The 13,963-nt window shown below is 33.5% G+C and overlaps 1 protein-coding gene across 1 annotated transcript; it reads left to right on the forward strand.

The window, feature by feature from the left end:
- The first annotated feature begins 8,764 nt into the window (after positions 1-8,764).
- On the forward strand, positions 8,765-12,224 carry LOC109171087 (protein FAR-RED IMPAIRED RESPONSE 1-like). Its single transcript, XM_019320218.1, has 6 exons — positions 8,765-8,822; positions 9,125-9,208; positions 9,680-10,278; positions 10,651-10,751; positions 11,117-11,429; positions 11,523-12,224. Exons 1-6 carry the CDS (start codon positions 8,765-8,767, stop codon positions 12,222-12,224), a joined length of 1,857 nt encoding a protein of 618 aa, XP_019175763.1.
- The last annotated feature ends 1,739 nt before the right edge of the window (positions 12,225-13,963 follow it).

Here is a 13,963-nt window from a genome sequence, read left to right on the forward strand (position 1 = left end):
TGGTCCTAATTTAATAATAATAATAATAATAGTCTTAGTAGTATAATAGGAGTTTTAATAAACATAGACTAATTATAATTGAATTCTAATTTATTTAAGTTAAAAGAATGATTACTTTTGAGTCTCGGTCGAAGCTCTTTGTGCGGCAATTCAACCGAACACTGCGAGAGAAGAGGTTCTTCATCGGCTATGGCCAGAGATTCAGAACAAAAATTACGGTGGAGTTCAGTTAAGGAAGCAGTATAAATGGAAGGCTTGTGTGAAGAAGAAGGATCATCAATATCACCCCGAAGTAATTCCGGTGGGTTTGCAATTTCTGGTTCCGTTCAGCGGCGTTGGTGCGGCTAAAATTCTCTTTTCGACAACAATTTAATCTCCAAGCGGTTTCTCCAGTTTGGCAGCAGCGAAATTATATTTTGGCATCTTCCTGGTTTTGCTTTTCTTCTCATAATTACGTAGCAACTTCTTTGTTTACTTCTTCAATTACCAAATTCTGAACACTGCAACGTGGGGACTTGTTGGTTAGCATGTTTAATTTGTTTGCCAATAGTTTCAATTTCCAAAATTTATGTTTGTGATGTCAATCTTATTTGCTTTCAATTATTGAATTTAAAATGCATTGCTAATGTATTGATTTTGCAGTAATTTGATTCTTATGTTATCAACAAATTAAGTTTTATGCTTTGATTTCACAATTAGATTATTGTGTTGAACTCTGGCCGATTTTATTCATGTTCTTAGAGCTTCATTTTTCCTATTAGCTGTCGCAATTTTATTCACCTGATTTTTAATAGTTTATTTCTTTTCTTGATTTTCTACATAGCATTTGGTCTAGTTTTACTATTAAGCTTATTGCACTTTGAGTACTTTAGAACTTTTCATCCAATTATATTATTTCGTAATTTCAAGTAATTAAATTGCATACTATCAATTCCCTGTGGATCGACCCTTGCTATTGCACACTATTGCTATAGTGACTCGTGCATTTGCAAGGACTATCAAAAATTATCCATCAATTTTTGGCGCCGTTGCCGGGGAATTGTTTATTTTGCCATTTAATTTGCTGTGTTCTTTTTCTTTCCTTAATTGCTTGATTTTTTCCGCTATCCTTTCATTATTGTCTTCTTCTTCATTTTTAATATTGCATTTTATTTAAGTCATTCGTCCATTTAAAAACCATAGTCTTTATTTCCTTCACTTATTTTTCCTGCCATAAATTCTTTAAATTATCAAGTTTATTATTTTCTTGTTATTAAATTGTACTGTATCAATTCTTGCTATTCTTTTTATTTAATTTTCTCATTTCTTAAACTGCTTGATTCTTTAATGCTATCCCTTTCTTATTATTTCGTTTGTTTTTTTTTTCTTTTTAAGCTTGCTTATTTATTTAATTCATTGGTCCATTCTATTTTCATTCTCAATCACACAAAAAAAAAAAAAAAAAACCAAAATTTGAAAAATTTTACATTTTAATATGTACTCTTTTTTATCAAACCAAAATAATTTTTATAATGATGATTTTGTACAGGCAAATGCAATTAATGTTTCTAATCAAAGGCCTGTGCATGACACGTTTTATAATTCTTATAATTCGGGTTGGGAAAATCACTCGAATTTTTCTTAGAATAATCAAAATGATTTTCAGTCAAACTATCCTAATTTTTATTGGGGTAATGATCAAAATAATTTTCAATCAACTCCACCCCAACTTGAAAAACCATCTTTGGAGGACTCCTTGAATGATTATATACATGGTTGCAATAGGCGGCAAGAAGCACATGATCAATGGTTGGAAAAGCAACAAGAAGCTTATGAATTCTGTTGGTCCCGATAGGGTGGTAGAAAGTCTAGAGGGGGGTGAATAGACTTTCTAAACTTTTTCACAATTAATAACACTTTGATAATTTCAACTCCAAGTCACAAATAAATAACAAGATGTTCAACTTGGGTGCACAGCGGAATAATTCAACAGTAAAGTGTTACGTCAAAACTGAGAGATATATCACATGCAATATGATGGATATGCTTGAAATAAATCAAGTGATATGTATACAAATTTTGGCTCGCATGCGGACGTGATAGATAGTAAACCCAGATGAAATTAGGCAATGCTTATACGAAAAGGATTAGTACAATAAACCATGCAAACATTAATTGTTTTGATATGCAAGTTCACGTGTGGAATGTGCTAAGCATTATGGAATATGAATTTTAATAGTCAACTCTTTGCATGCGCACGAATAAATATACAAATCCAACTAGAGATCAGAGAAGCAAAATAAATAGTGTAAGATGAATTTGTCCAAAGCAATATGCAAGATTAAATAATATAAATAAAATGATTGCCAATCTTGCATGCATTCGTAAGTAATAACAAATGCAGATATTGAATAGTAACAATTAAATGTGTTAGTTCATAATCATAATGCAATAATAAATGAGAGCAGTAAGTAAATGAGAGAGGCAATTTAGAGTGGTTCGGAGGTGGCGTAATCCCCCTACTCCACTTTTCTCCTTTCACGTCTAGGAGAAAATTCACTATTTTCCACACACAGTTACAATAGTGAATAAGTGCTACACAGGCACTTCTTCGAGTGTTTTGCACACAGCTACACCCAACCCCGAGTGTCTCGCACACAGCTACACTCCTCCACGAGTACTTCGCACACAGCTATACTCCTACGCCAACTAAGTGTCTTGCACACAGCTACACTTAGCAACCACGAGTGTTTTGCACACAGCTACACTCACGAGTGTCTCGCACACAGCTACACTCAACAGGTTAGTGTTTTGCACACAGCTACACTTAACCCTCTTTCTACACACAGTAGAGAAAAGATTTAGAGAAAACAAATTTCTCTTCTAAGGACTTTGAAGATTTCTACGCAGATAGCTCAAGAATAATGAACTGGATATTTCAAATATTGCTCTCTGTATTGTGTATTGCCTCTGCTTCAAGTCTTCCATCCTTGCCCGTATTTATAGCCAACAAAGGCCATATAGCCGTTGTAGCTTCTTCAATCCTAGTTGTCCATCTGATTTGCGATGCTCCAATTTGCAACTTGCTCTGAAGCAATTAAATGCAGCAGCTTTCGGTGGAGAATAGCTTTATCAGATTTATTTGAAAAACTTCATCTGTGTAATCTTCAAAAGTCATATATTTCGGCTGATCTTCTGCAATAAATCTTCTTTTGGTTTGGATGAAATATCTTCTGACAAAAGTAAATCTTCATGTTGAGATCTTCAAATCCGACCGTGCTCTTGCTCTTGAGGAAGAGAAAATCTGGTAGAGAATGACATGCTCTGTTCTTGCTTGAAGAAGAGAAAATCTTCATAAAGAAATTCCGGTCGTGCTCTCTGTTGTGAGAGTTCTTGCTTGAAGAAGAGAAAATCTTCATAAAGAAATTCCGGTCGTGCTCTCTGTTGCGAGAAAGAATGAAACTATCCTTTAATTTGTTTCTTCTCAATTAAATGCTCCTATCTTTTAATACGCTCCTTTTGATGCTAGCTGACTTGCATTTAATACGCCTGCTCCTGTTGATGTTGTAGCCACGTGTGTTGACAATATATTTGTACGCCTTCTGCCTGAGTTAAGTATGCACGCCCATTACGGAGCAAATTCGGTGTCACAGCGATTTGAACACGGGTTCTCCACGAAATACAACAATACCTTCTCCATTGACCTATTAAGACCTCTTGGTATAAAGTGCTGCAAATAAATCCTAAGTACCAATATTCTGAGTGGTTCTATTTGCCTTTGAATTTCGTAGGATATTTGGTTCAGGTCTATTTTGAAGTTTGTACACTAGACTCAAAATAAAATATGGGGAATTCTAAAAATACAATTTTGGCTCATCAAAACTATATTACAATTATTCCTAACAAATTCCAAATGAGACAAGAAGCAGATGAACAAAATGAGGCTTGCTTTAAAAGATTGGAAGCACATTTAGAGAAAATTGCTAAATTTGTGCAAGGGCATGTGCTAGGTAAGTTATCTAATCAACCTGAGGATGCTCTGAATGATGAAAACAAGTTAAAAGATAATATCACTTCTGAACAAACTGAAATAATTGAAAAATTGCGTAATTGCTGTTGATGATATTATTGTAGAAAATGATGAGCCTCAATTGCATAAATCTGATAATCCTTATGTGCCCCCAGTTCCATTTCTAAATAGGCTCAAAAGTTATTTGCCTGAAACTGTAAGTGAAGTGCTACAAAAAGATTTGCCCCTAATCCCTTTTGATGCTCAAGCAGATAAATTTACCAAAAATGTGCTTGCTGAAACTGCTAAGTTTTTAATTTTTACATCTATGAATTTGCCTAATAGCTCTAACCAAGATTTTGCAGTTAAGGGTTGAATCTTGCGCAAAAAGATAAGTTGGGGTTCGATAAACTCCAAAAAGAAAATATTTTGAATGACGTTGATAAATCGGGTTCTTCTTGTTATTCTAAAACTGCATGGCTGAATGAAAATTCTACAAATAAAAAATCTAATAAAGGAGAACTTTCTTTATCTTCTTTTCTTTCCTCTCACAACATTGGGGACAATGTTGAAAATAAGTGTGGGGAAGGGGTTTCACCCACAAATCAGAAAAAAATAAAAAATTTCAAACTTTTTAATTTTCTTATGTACATTTTCAAAAACCTTCTTATTTTAGAATTCTAGCATTAGTTTGAGCTTTATCCATAAGTCATTTAAATATTCGGTGATAAAAATAATGCAGGTTTTTGTCAGCTCTTAGTGTGTATATTGCTTTTGACTAGTTGTTAATTTCTTTAATTTTATATCTTTGTCAAATCAAAAATCAAAAAAAAAATCAAAAAAAAAAAAAAAACAGAATATGAAAATCACAAATACCCTTATATATTTTATGCATTTTCTTTGATAGTTTATATGTAGATTTCACTTTATATTACCTTTTTCAGATTCTTTAACAATTCTTGAGTGCTATAAATTGTGGTGTAGTGTGTTGGTTCAAGGATCATCTTTGTGGTATAAGTGAGGTGAAAAATCTTTTAAAAAGATTTAAAAAAAATATTTAAAAATAAATGAGAGCGTTTTATCTATTTATTTATTTGCAAATCTCAGAGATTCTACTCCGCTGAATCAGCCACATATACACATGTACCATAAATAAATAAATAAGTGTCGTGGTTTGGTTTATGAGTACACACAAAATTAAAAACCCAAACAAGTCTGGCGTAAAATGGCGAGGTTTTTGGGGAAGTTCTCTTTGAAAAAAGTCAAAAATAGAAAAATAATGAGTGAACTTTGGAAGAGACGAGCAATTGCATTTCAATTTTAATAAATGCCTTGATCCTGATTTCCTTCATGTTTTGCACCTGCACTGTGATAGAATATTTTTGAATTTGGTTTAGGTTGAATTTGGTGAAATTTTCATATTTTTCTATTGAGTTTTTGTATAGTTCATATAAGGGATGTCATCACACGAGCACACGTTTTATATTTACTTTAGTTGTTAAAGTTTTTAATTTCTAGTCAACTGTTTTATGTACTCTTTGAGTTGACACTAACTTTGCATTAAGATAAATAAATTTGAAAGCCTATTCGGGTAAAGCTCAGTTTAATGTTTGATTTTGCTTTTAATTTCTTTTATTCCCTTTTAATAATGCTTTTGCATGGGGACAAGCAAATAAATTAGTGTGGGGAGATTTGATAAACATTATTTTAGTGTTATTTCAAATAATCTTTTTATAGTTAATTTGCAATAATTAATTAATTTTATATCTATTTTTATTTATTATTGCTATAAGTAGTTTTTATAAATATTGTTAATTTTTGGGGTTGTTTTTATTATTAAATTAATTTTTTTTATTAAAATTTGACAGTCTAATAATTCCTTGATCCTAATTTAATAATAATAATAATAATAGTCTTAGTAGTATAATAGGAGTTTTAATAAACATAGACTAATTATAATTGAATTCTAATTTATTTAAGTTAAAAGAATAATTACTTTTGAGTCTCGGTCGAAGCTCTTTGTGCGGCGATTCAACCGAAGCACTGCGAGAGAAGAGGTTCTTCATCGGCTATGGCCACGAGATTCAGAACAAAAATTACGGTGGAGTTCAGTTAAGGAAGCAGTATAAATGGAAGGCTTTTGTGAAGAAGAAGGATCATCAATATCACCCCGGAGCTATTCCGGTGGGTTTTCAATTTCTGGTTCCGTTCAGCGGCGTTGGTGCGGCTAAAATTCTCTTTTCGACAACAATTTAATCTCCAAGCGGTTTCTCCAGTTTGGCAGCAGCGAAATTATATTTTGGCATCTTCCTGATTTTGCTTTTCTTCTAATAATTCCGTAGCAACTTCTTTGTTTACTTCTTCAATTACCAAATTCTGAACACTGCAACCTGGGCCTTGTTGGTTAGCATGTTTAATTTGTTTGCCAATAGTTTCAATTTCCAAGATTTATGTTTGTGATGTCAATCTTATTTGCTTTCAATTATTGAATTTAAAATGCATTGCTAATGTATTGATTTTGCAGTAATTTGATTCTTATGTTATCAACAAATTAAGTTTTATGCTTTGATTTCACAATTAGATTATTGTGTTGAACTCTGGCCGATTTTATTCATGTTCTTAGAGCTTCATTTTTCCTATTAGCTGTCGCAATTTTATTCACCTGATTTTTAATAGCTTATTTCTTTTCTTGATTTTCTACATAGCATTTGGTCTAGTTTTACTATTAAGCTTATTGCACTTTGAGTACTTTAGAACTTTTCATCCAATTATATTATTTCGTAATTTCAAGTAATTAAATTGCATACTATCAATTCCCTGTGGGATCGACCCTTGCTATTGCACATTATTGCTATAGTGACTCATGCACTTGCGAGGGCTATTTAAAATTGTCCATCACATACCCAAGAATACTCCTCCAATCGAGTATGCATCCATAATAGCTTTCACATGGTCTAACAGTCCTTCATTAAACGATGAAATGAAATCACCCGAAGTCAACAAATTTCTAGGACACTGCCTTATCAACTCTTTGAATCTCTTCCAAGCCTCATACAAGCTCTCATTTTCAAATTGCTGGGAATTCTAGATTTGCTTCTTAAGCTTAGCGGCCCTAGAAGGTAGATAGTATTCTTACATAAAGTCTTGATATAGCTGCTCCCAAGTGTTGAAATGATTTGGTCCAAATGAAATAAACCAACCGATTGCTTGATCTCTAATTGAAGATGAAGTTTAATAGCTTCAGTTGTCACTCCATTCATCTTGAGTGTTTGGTATATCCTATCAAAATGCGTGATATGAGCCTTTAGGTCTTCCATCCTTGATAAGCCAAACTGGTTTGCTTGAACCAATTGGATCATAGAAGTTTTGATCTCAAAGTTGTTCGCATGTATCCCTGGATATGCAATGTAGTCTTCTTCCACAAAATCTGGTGCTAAGTGCGCAACAATTTTTTTCTTACATCTGTTGGATGGAATCTAGTTGAGCTTGCATAACTGTATTTTCTCCAACTTCAAACATGCCAGTGGCTTTCTCTTTCCTTACAAGTTATACTCTCTCATTGTATTAATAAGCAACTATCATCTCAATGAGATGTTCTCCTTGTTGAAGTAAAAATCAGGAGATGTCATGGACTTCTCAAAACTCAAGTGACTTTGATATGGAGACATTATTGGCGATGATGCAATCTCAAATGCACATCATCACCAAGCTGCAAGCTGACATAGAATGTTTGAGAATTCAAGGAACAAGCTCATGAATACAAGATGCCGAATCTTCTCAACGCACTAATGGCAAGCTCCTTGCTAGTACAAAAAATCCTAGGCAACAAATATATGTTGCCGCAAAATCTGTACCCCGTAGGTAATTATCTCTTTCATAGCTTGCAATCTTGTATAGCATTTTGATGTTGAGTATGGTTTCTTGCTGCTAAAGGATGAACTATTCTTGCTCAGCAGGTAGATCTTGTGTACTTGGTTCAAGAGATAGCCCATAATCAATATGTTGGCAAATTATGCTGTGGATCCGGGTCCAAAACGACGTCATTTTGCTTCAAGACGATACCGTCTGAATTAAAAACATTACTTCATTCATTGCTGTTAACTTGCCGTTTGTCTTCATAATTCGTTCTTCTACATTCACAATTTTTGAACTCTATATTCACCATTTTAGAATTCTATATTCACACTTTTAGAACTGAATATTCACAATTTTAGATCTCAATATACAAAATTACAGAACTCAATATTCATAATTGCAGAACTCTATATTCACAATTTTATAACTCTATATTCACAATTTTAGATCTCAATATACAAAATTACAGAACTCAATATTTACAGTTGCAGAACTCTATATTCACAACATAACTTTATATTTACAATTACAAAACTGAATATTCACTCGTAGAATTGTTTAAAAAAAAAAATCATTGACTGAAAAAACGATATCACTAAAGGCACCGTTATTTTGACGCTCGCAAACTGCGTCGTTTTGGACCTGGGTCCACCTCGCAAGGTGGACCCGGGTCCATGGCATAACAATTCATCGCAAATTATGCCGTGGAAACGTGCTCACCATGCTTGGTGAACACGCTTCCAAACGACGTCGTTTTTGGCGTCGTTTTTAAAAAAAAAAAAAAAAAAAAAAAAACATTGTTCTATTAACGGCGTTAGGAAGGCAGTTATGATCAGACAACTCTTTGCGTTTGATTCTTTCCTATTCGCAAATCTCTGAAGGCAATTGTGATCCGACATTCGCGATTCTTTCCTATTCGCGATGGAGGAGACGACGGTTCGAGGAGAAGATTCAACCGATATGATTTCTGCGATTCCAGGTTGCGTTCGATTTTATGCGTTTGATTTCGTTTGATTTATGAGATCATGGATTGTTGAAGATTTAGTTATTTTTATTGGTATTTGTTCAGTATCTATGCAGTTTGAATGTTCATAATGGCCGTAAATGTGTATTAGTTCCATGTTTCTGTTATGAATTTTACATAATGCAATTATGTATTTTCTGTTACAGAGTTATGAATTTTGATACTCTGTTCATGCATGTGATATGAATATTCATAATGTAATAGTACTATGTCCATAACATATTAACTGGTATGTTACACTGCTTGCATATACTCAGTGAATGAAGATTGTGTTGGTGATTCAATAAGCAATGATCAAGCAGAGTTAAACATTGACATTGATGGCTCGTCTTCAAGTCCAGGTTCTTTTTATTAGTTGGTGTATCATGAATGTTGTTTCTGGTAGGTGTAGGTACTGATTCATGGTGATTATATGCAAATTGAATGTTGTGATTGGTATTAATAATTTGTTCACGTTATGAATTTACAGTTTTGAGGTTATGAATTTTCCGTTATGTTATTATGAATTTTCTATATGAGATTATGAATTTTCCATATGAGGTTATGAATTTTATGTTATGAGTTTATGCATTTCATGCCATGAGTATCTATGCAACTTTGAATGCTCATAATGTCACAAATGTTATTGATACCCGGTCTTTGTTATGAACTTTCTTATATGATGTTATGAATTTTATTCTTTGTGATTATGAATGTTCTCACATGAGATTATGAATTCTATAGTGTAGCATATTATATTCATTATAGGTGAAATCCACATTCATATTTTAGTAGTTGGTATAGGTGTGGTTATATTTTTGTTGCAATTGCAGTTGATGAAGACTTGGTGGGTGTTGTAGTAAGAAATGTTGACGAAGCTTTTGAGTTATATAATGGATATGCATACAGAGTTGGTTTTAGTGTGAGGAAAGGCCAACAACGTTATAAGGCATCTACTAAGTCAATTCAGATGAAGAGGTTCTTCTGTGCTAAGGCTGGGTATAAGCAGAAACCAAACAGTGGTGTTAAGCTTTATTCAAAGATTGATATGAGGACTGGATGTGGTGCATTTGTTCAATTTGATGTGGGGGGTGATGGGATGTGGACAGTTACAAAACACTTGAAAGAGCACAATCACGAGTTATGTTCATTTGGCAAGAGTCATCTGCTTCGGTCGCATAGAAGAGTGGGAAACAATCAGCTTGAATATTTAAAAGACATGAAGAGTAGTGGTGTTGCATTGGCGGATGGTATGAGGTTTTTGAAACATCAGTCAGGGGGTTCTCCATTGGTTGGCTTTACCAACCGCGATGCTTACAATTCGATGGCTTCTGTGAGTTTGAAGTGTTTGGATGGATCTGATTCCAATTCTTTGATTGAGATATTCAGGAGGAGGCAATCTAATGAGGCTGATTTCTTTTTTGATTTCGAAGTTGATTTGGATGGAAGATTGTGTAGTTTTTTTTGGAGGGATGGTCAAATGAGAAGGGATTATGAGGTGTTTGGTGATCTGTTAGTGCATGATACAACATACCGCACTAACAAATATTATATGATTTGTGGTCCTTTTGTAGGGATGAACCATCATTGCATGAATGTAATGTTTGGTTGTGGTTTTTTGATGAATGAGAGGATAGAGTCATTTGCGTGGTTGTTTAGAGTGTTTTTAAGATCCATGGATGGCAAGTGTCCACAGACTATCATGACGGATCAATGTTCAGCTATGGCTGCTGGCATTTCCATGGTGTTTCCTACATCACGCCACCGTCTTTGCATATGGCATATTGGTGAGAATTCGAAGAAGCATATCAAGGCATTGAGGAATCATAAGGATTTTCTGGATATGTTCAATTGTGTGTTGAAATACACCGAGACTGAAGCTGAATTTGAGGTTTACTGGACAAGGTATGTTATTATGAATTTACATTATATAATTCTGAATTTTCTGTTATGTCATTATGGATTTTCTGTTATGTCATTATGTATTTTCTGTTATATGATTTATGAATTTTCTAATATGAGATTATGAATTCACAGTTATACAATTCTGGATTTTATGTTATGTCATTATCTATTTTCTGTTATGTCATTATGTATTTTGTGTTATATGATTATGAACTTTGTAATATGAGATAATGAATTCACAGTATACAATTATGTATTTTCTGTTATGTCATTATGTATTTTCTGTTATATGATTATGAACTTTCTAATATGAGATTATGAATTTTCAGAATATGAGTAATAAACATGTGTTTTAACCTTTTCAGGATGGTTACAAAATATAATTGTCATAAGAATACATGGCTAGAGAAGCTTTATGACTGTAGGGAGAAGTGGTGTCCAGCGTTCAACAAGGATTATTTCTCCGGGGGTATTTTATCTTCGCAAAGGAGTGAAAGCACAAATCATGCAATTTCTAGGAGGCTGTCCAAGACTGCTGGTTTATGTGATTTTTATTCATCCTTTGTGAGTGTTATATCTGAATGGAGAAGTAAGGAAAATGGCGAGGATTTCCGGTGTTCTCAAGGAGTACCTGCCATGATGATGGATCATGTGAAACTCCTTTCACATGCTAGAGAGGTTTATACAATTGAGATTTATTTTTTGTTCGAGGAACAATTTATGAAAGGTAGCTCTTGTTATCAAGAAATGGTGTTGAACGATGGTTGTAAGTGCAAGTATCACGTGTGGCGACCAGACATAGATATCATAAGGCATGAAGTAACCTTTAAGGCAATCAATTTGGATATATGCTGTAGTTGCAAGCTGTTTTCAGAATTGGGAATACTTTGCTGTCACTGCTTACGTATACTTCATGTGCACTGTGTTTCCAGTATTCCCGATAAATACATTCTAAAAAGATGGACTAAAAAGGTTGTTGAGGGTAGAAACGTGGACATTGCATCTGTGTTTTATAATGGTGGTGTCCCTTCTTCAATTTGGGCTGTTGAGATTAGTAGGAAATTTCAAAGGCTTATTGTTTCTAGCCAAGATAACAGTGTTGCTAGACAATTCTGTGATGAAGCCGTTGAGAATGCAAGGAAAAACATTGAAGCTGAGATTGGGGATGTGAACACTGAGGAGGGTGTTGTGTCTTCGTCAAGTGGTATTGTCCAAGACCCCTCAAACCGGAGGGGTAAAGGTGTGAGAAATAAAAGGAGTAGTAGTGTTATTGAGAAGAAGTACAATGCAGCAAGGGGAAGAAAGAGTGCTGCAAACAAGCTTGCTTCAATTACAAAGGGATCTGTCCAATCATTGGTCTTGGAAAATATTTCAGAGATTGCTCGTGATGGATATCTTGTACATCCAAGCACCGGGGGTTCACAATTTGTTCATTTTAATAAGAATGTAGACCACGATGTAGCTATAGATTGAGATCGTGTTAACAGTATGTACTTATGAATTTTATGATTTTTAGATATAGGATGAGAATTATGTGTCAGATTATGAATTTTCCTTTACCAGTTTATGAACTTTCATTTACCAGTTTATGAACTTTCCTTTACCAGTTTATGAATTTTCCTCTATGTGATTATGAATTTACAGTATGTTCTTATGAATTTTATGTCTCAGATTATGAATCTTCCTTTATCTGATTATGAATTTTCCTTTATGTGATTATGAATTTTCCTATATGTGATTATGAATTTAGAGTATGTGCTTATGAATTTTATGCTATTAAGATTTTATGAGAATTATGTCTCAGATTATGAATTTTCCTTTATTTGATTATGAATGTTACTTTATGTGATTATGAATTTTCCTTGTTGTCATTATGAATGTTATTTTAATGTTATGTAATAATGAATTTCAGTTATAGCTAACACGTATACATTCATAATCTCATAAAAGAAAGTTCATAATTGCATAATAGAAAATTCATAATATGGTAGTTGAAAATTCATAAACTCTACATGATCCACATGTAATCTGAATTAAGAGCAATAGATTGTATATTCATAGGTGCAAAATATCTGTGCACATTACAAAATGAGAGATTCACAATCTAGGGTACCAACAGTCAAGATTTGCTTCATGTTCACAACATATTCAAACACCAAAAAGCGGTATAGTTTCATTTCTTTTTTGAAAGATCCTTGGCTGCCTTCATAACTCGCAATCTTTCAGTGTTCCTACCCCATGTGATAATGTTTGATGCGTATTTAGCTCTAAGCTCCCAAATGAAGTCAGCCTTCAAAAAAAAAAAAAAAAGATGTTAAAAAACAAAAAAAAAAAAAACAAATCTAAGTTGAAATTAATATATCTTATACTCTTACATTTACATGGGTGCCTATCTTAAATCCACTGTCCCAATCTTGAACATTCCCCTTGTAGGACTCCATGTGTCGCATGACATATATGCCACAATCAATGACATTGTCAAGCTCCTTCCAAGGAATGGCCAAGTATGATACAGGAAGGTTTTGTATTTTACGGAGTAGGGGGGATTTTTCTGCAGTCAAGTACTCTTTCAAAGCATTCATCTGGACAAAAATGAAATTAGTGTGATAATGATTCACATGAAATGTATAACAAACGTTTGAAAGGTCAAGTTTAAGGTTAAGTTACCAGTAGATTTGGGCAATCTTCATACTTGTCAGCTTCAGTAACACCCTTAGGCAACATCTTGTTGTCAATGATTTCAACACTTTTTGAGATGGTGTTGATGCAGACAACAAAGTAGTGTTCGTGTCGAAGCACGGGGAAAAATAGCTAACATCAAAAGAAGAAGTAGTTAGAATAGAGAAGAAATATGTAATTAATGAATAAATGTTGAAGGTGGGTAATTATAAATTACCAAATCAGCATCATTGACATCAAGATTTTCAAATTTTGAAATCTCATACTGTAATCGCTCATTGAAATTATCCTTCCGCTTTTGAAGCGGAAGATTCTTCATCCACTGTTCAGATGGGTCGAGTTGAAGCTAAGGGGAAAAAAATACGTATCAATGATAAGTTGTGCAATATGTAATGGCAGTCATACGTAATTCATGATATCATAACATAAAATCCATAATATTACAAAGAAAATACATAACAACAAAACAGAAAATTCATAATATCAAAGTTGTAATTTCATAACTCACAATAGAAAATTCATAATGCCATATG

Source organism: Ipomoea nil, unplaced genomic scaffold, assembly GCF_001879475.1.
Source record: "Ipomoea nil cultivar Tokyo-kokei standard unplaced genomic scaffold, Asagao_1.1 scaffold3394, whole genome shotgun sequence".
In the NCBI taxonomy this organism is placed as follows: Eukaryota; Viridiplantae; Streptophyta; class Magnoliopsida; order Solanales; family Convolvulaceae; genus Ipomoea; species Ipomoea nil.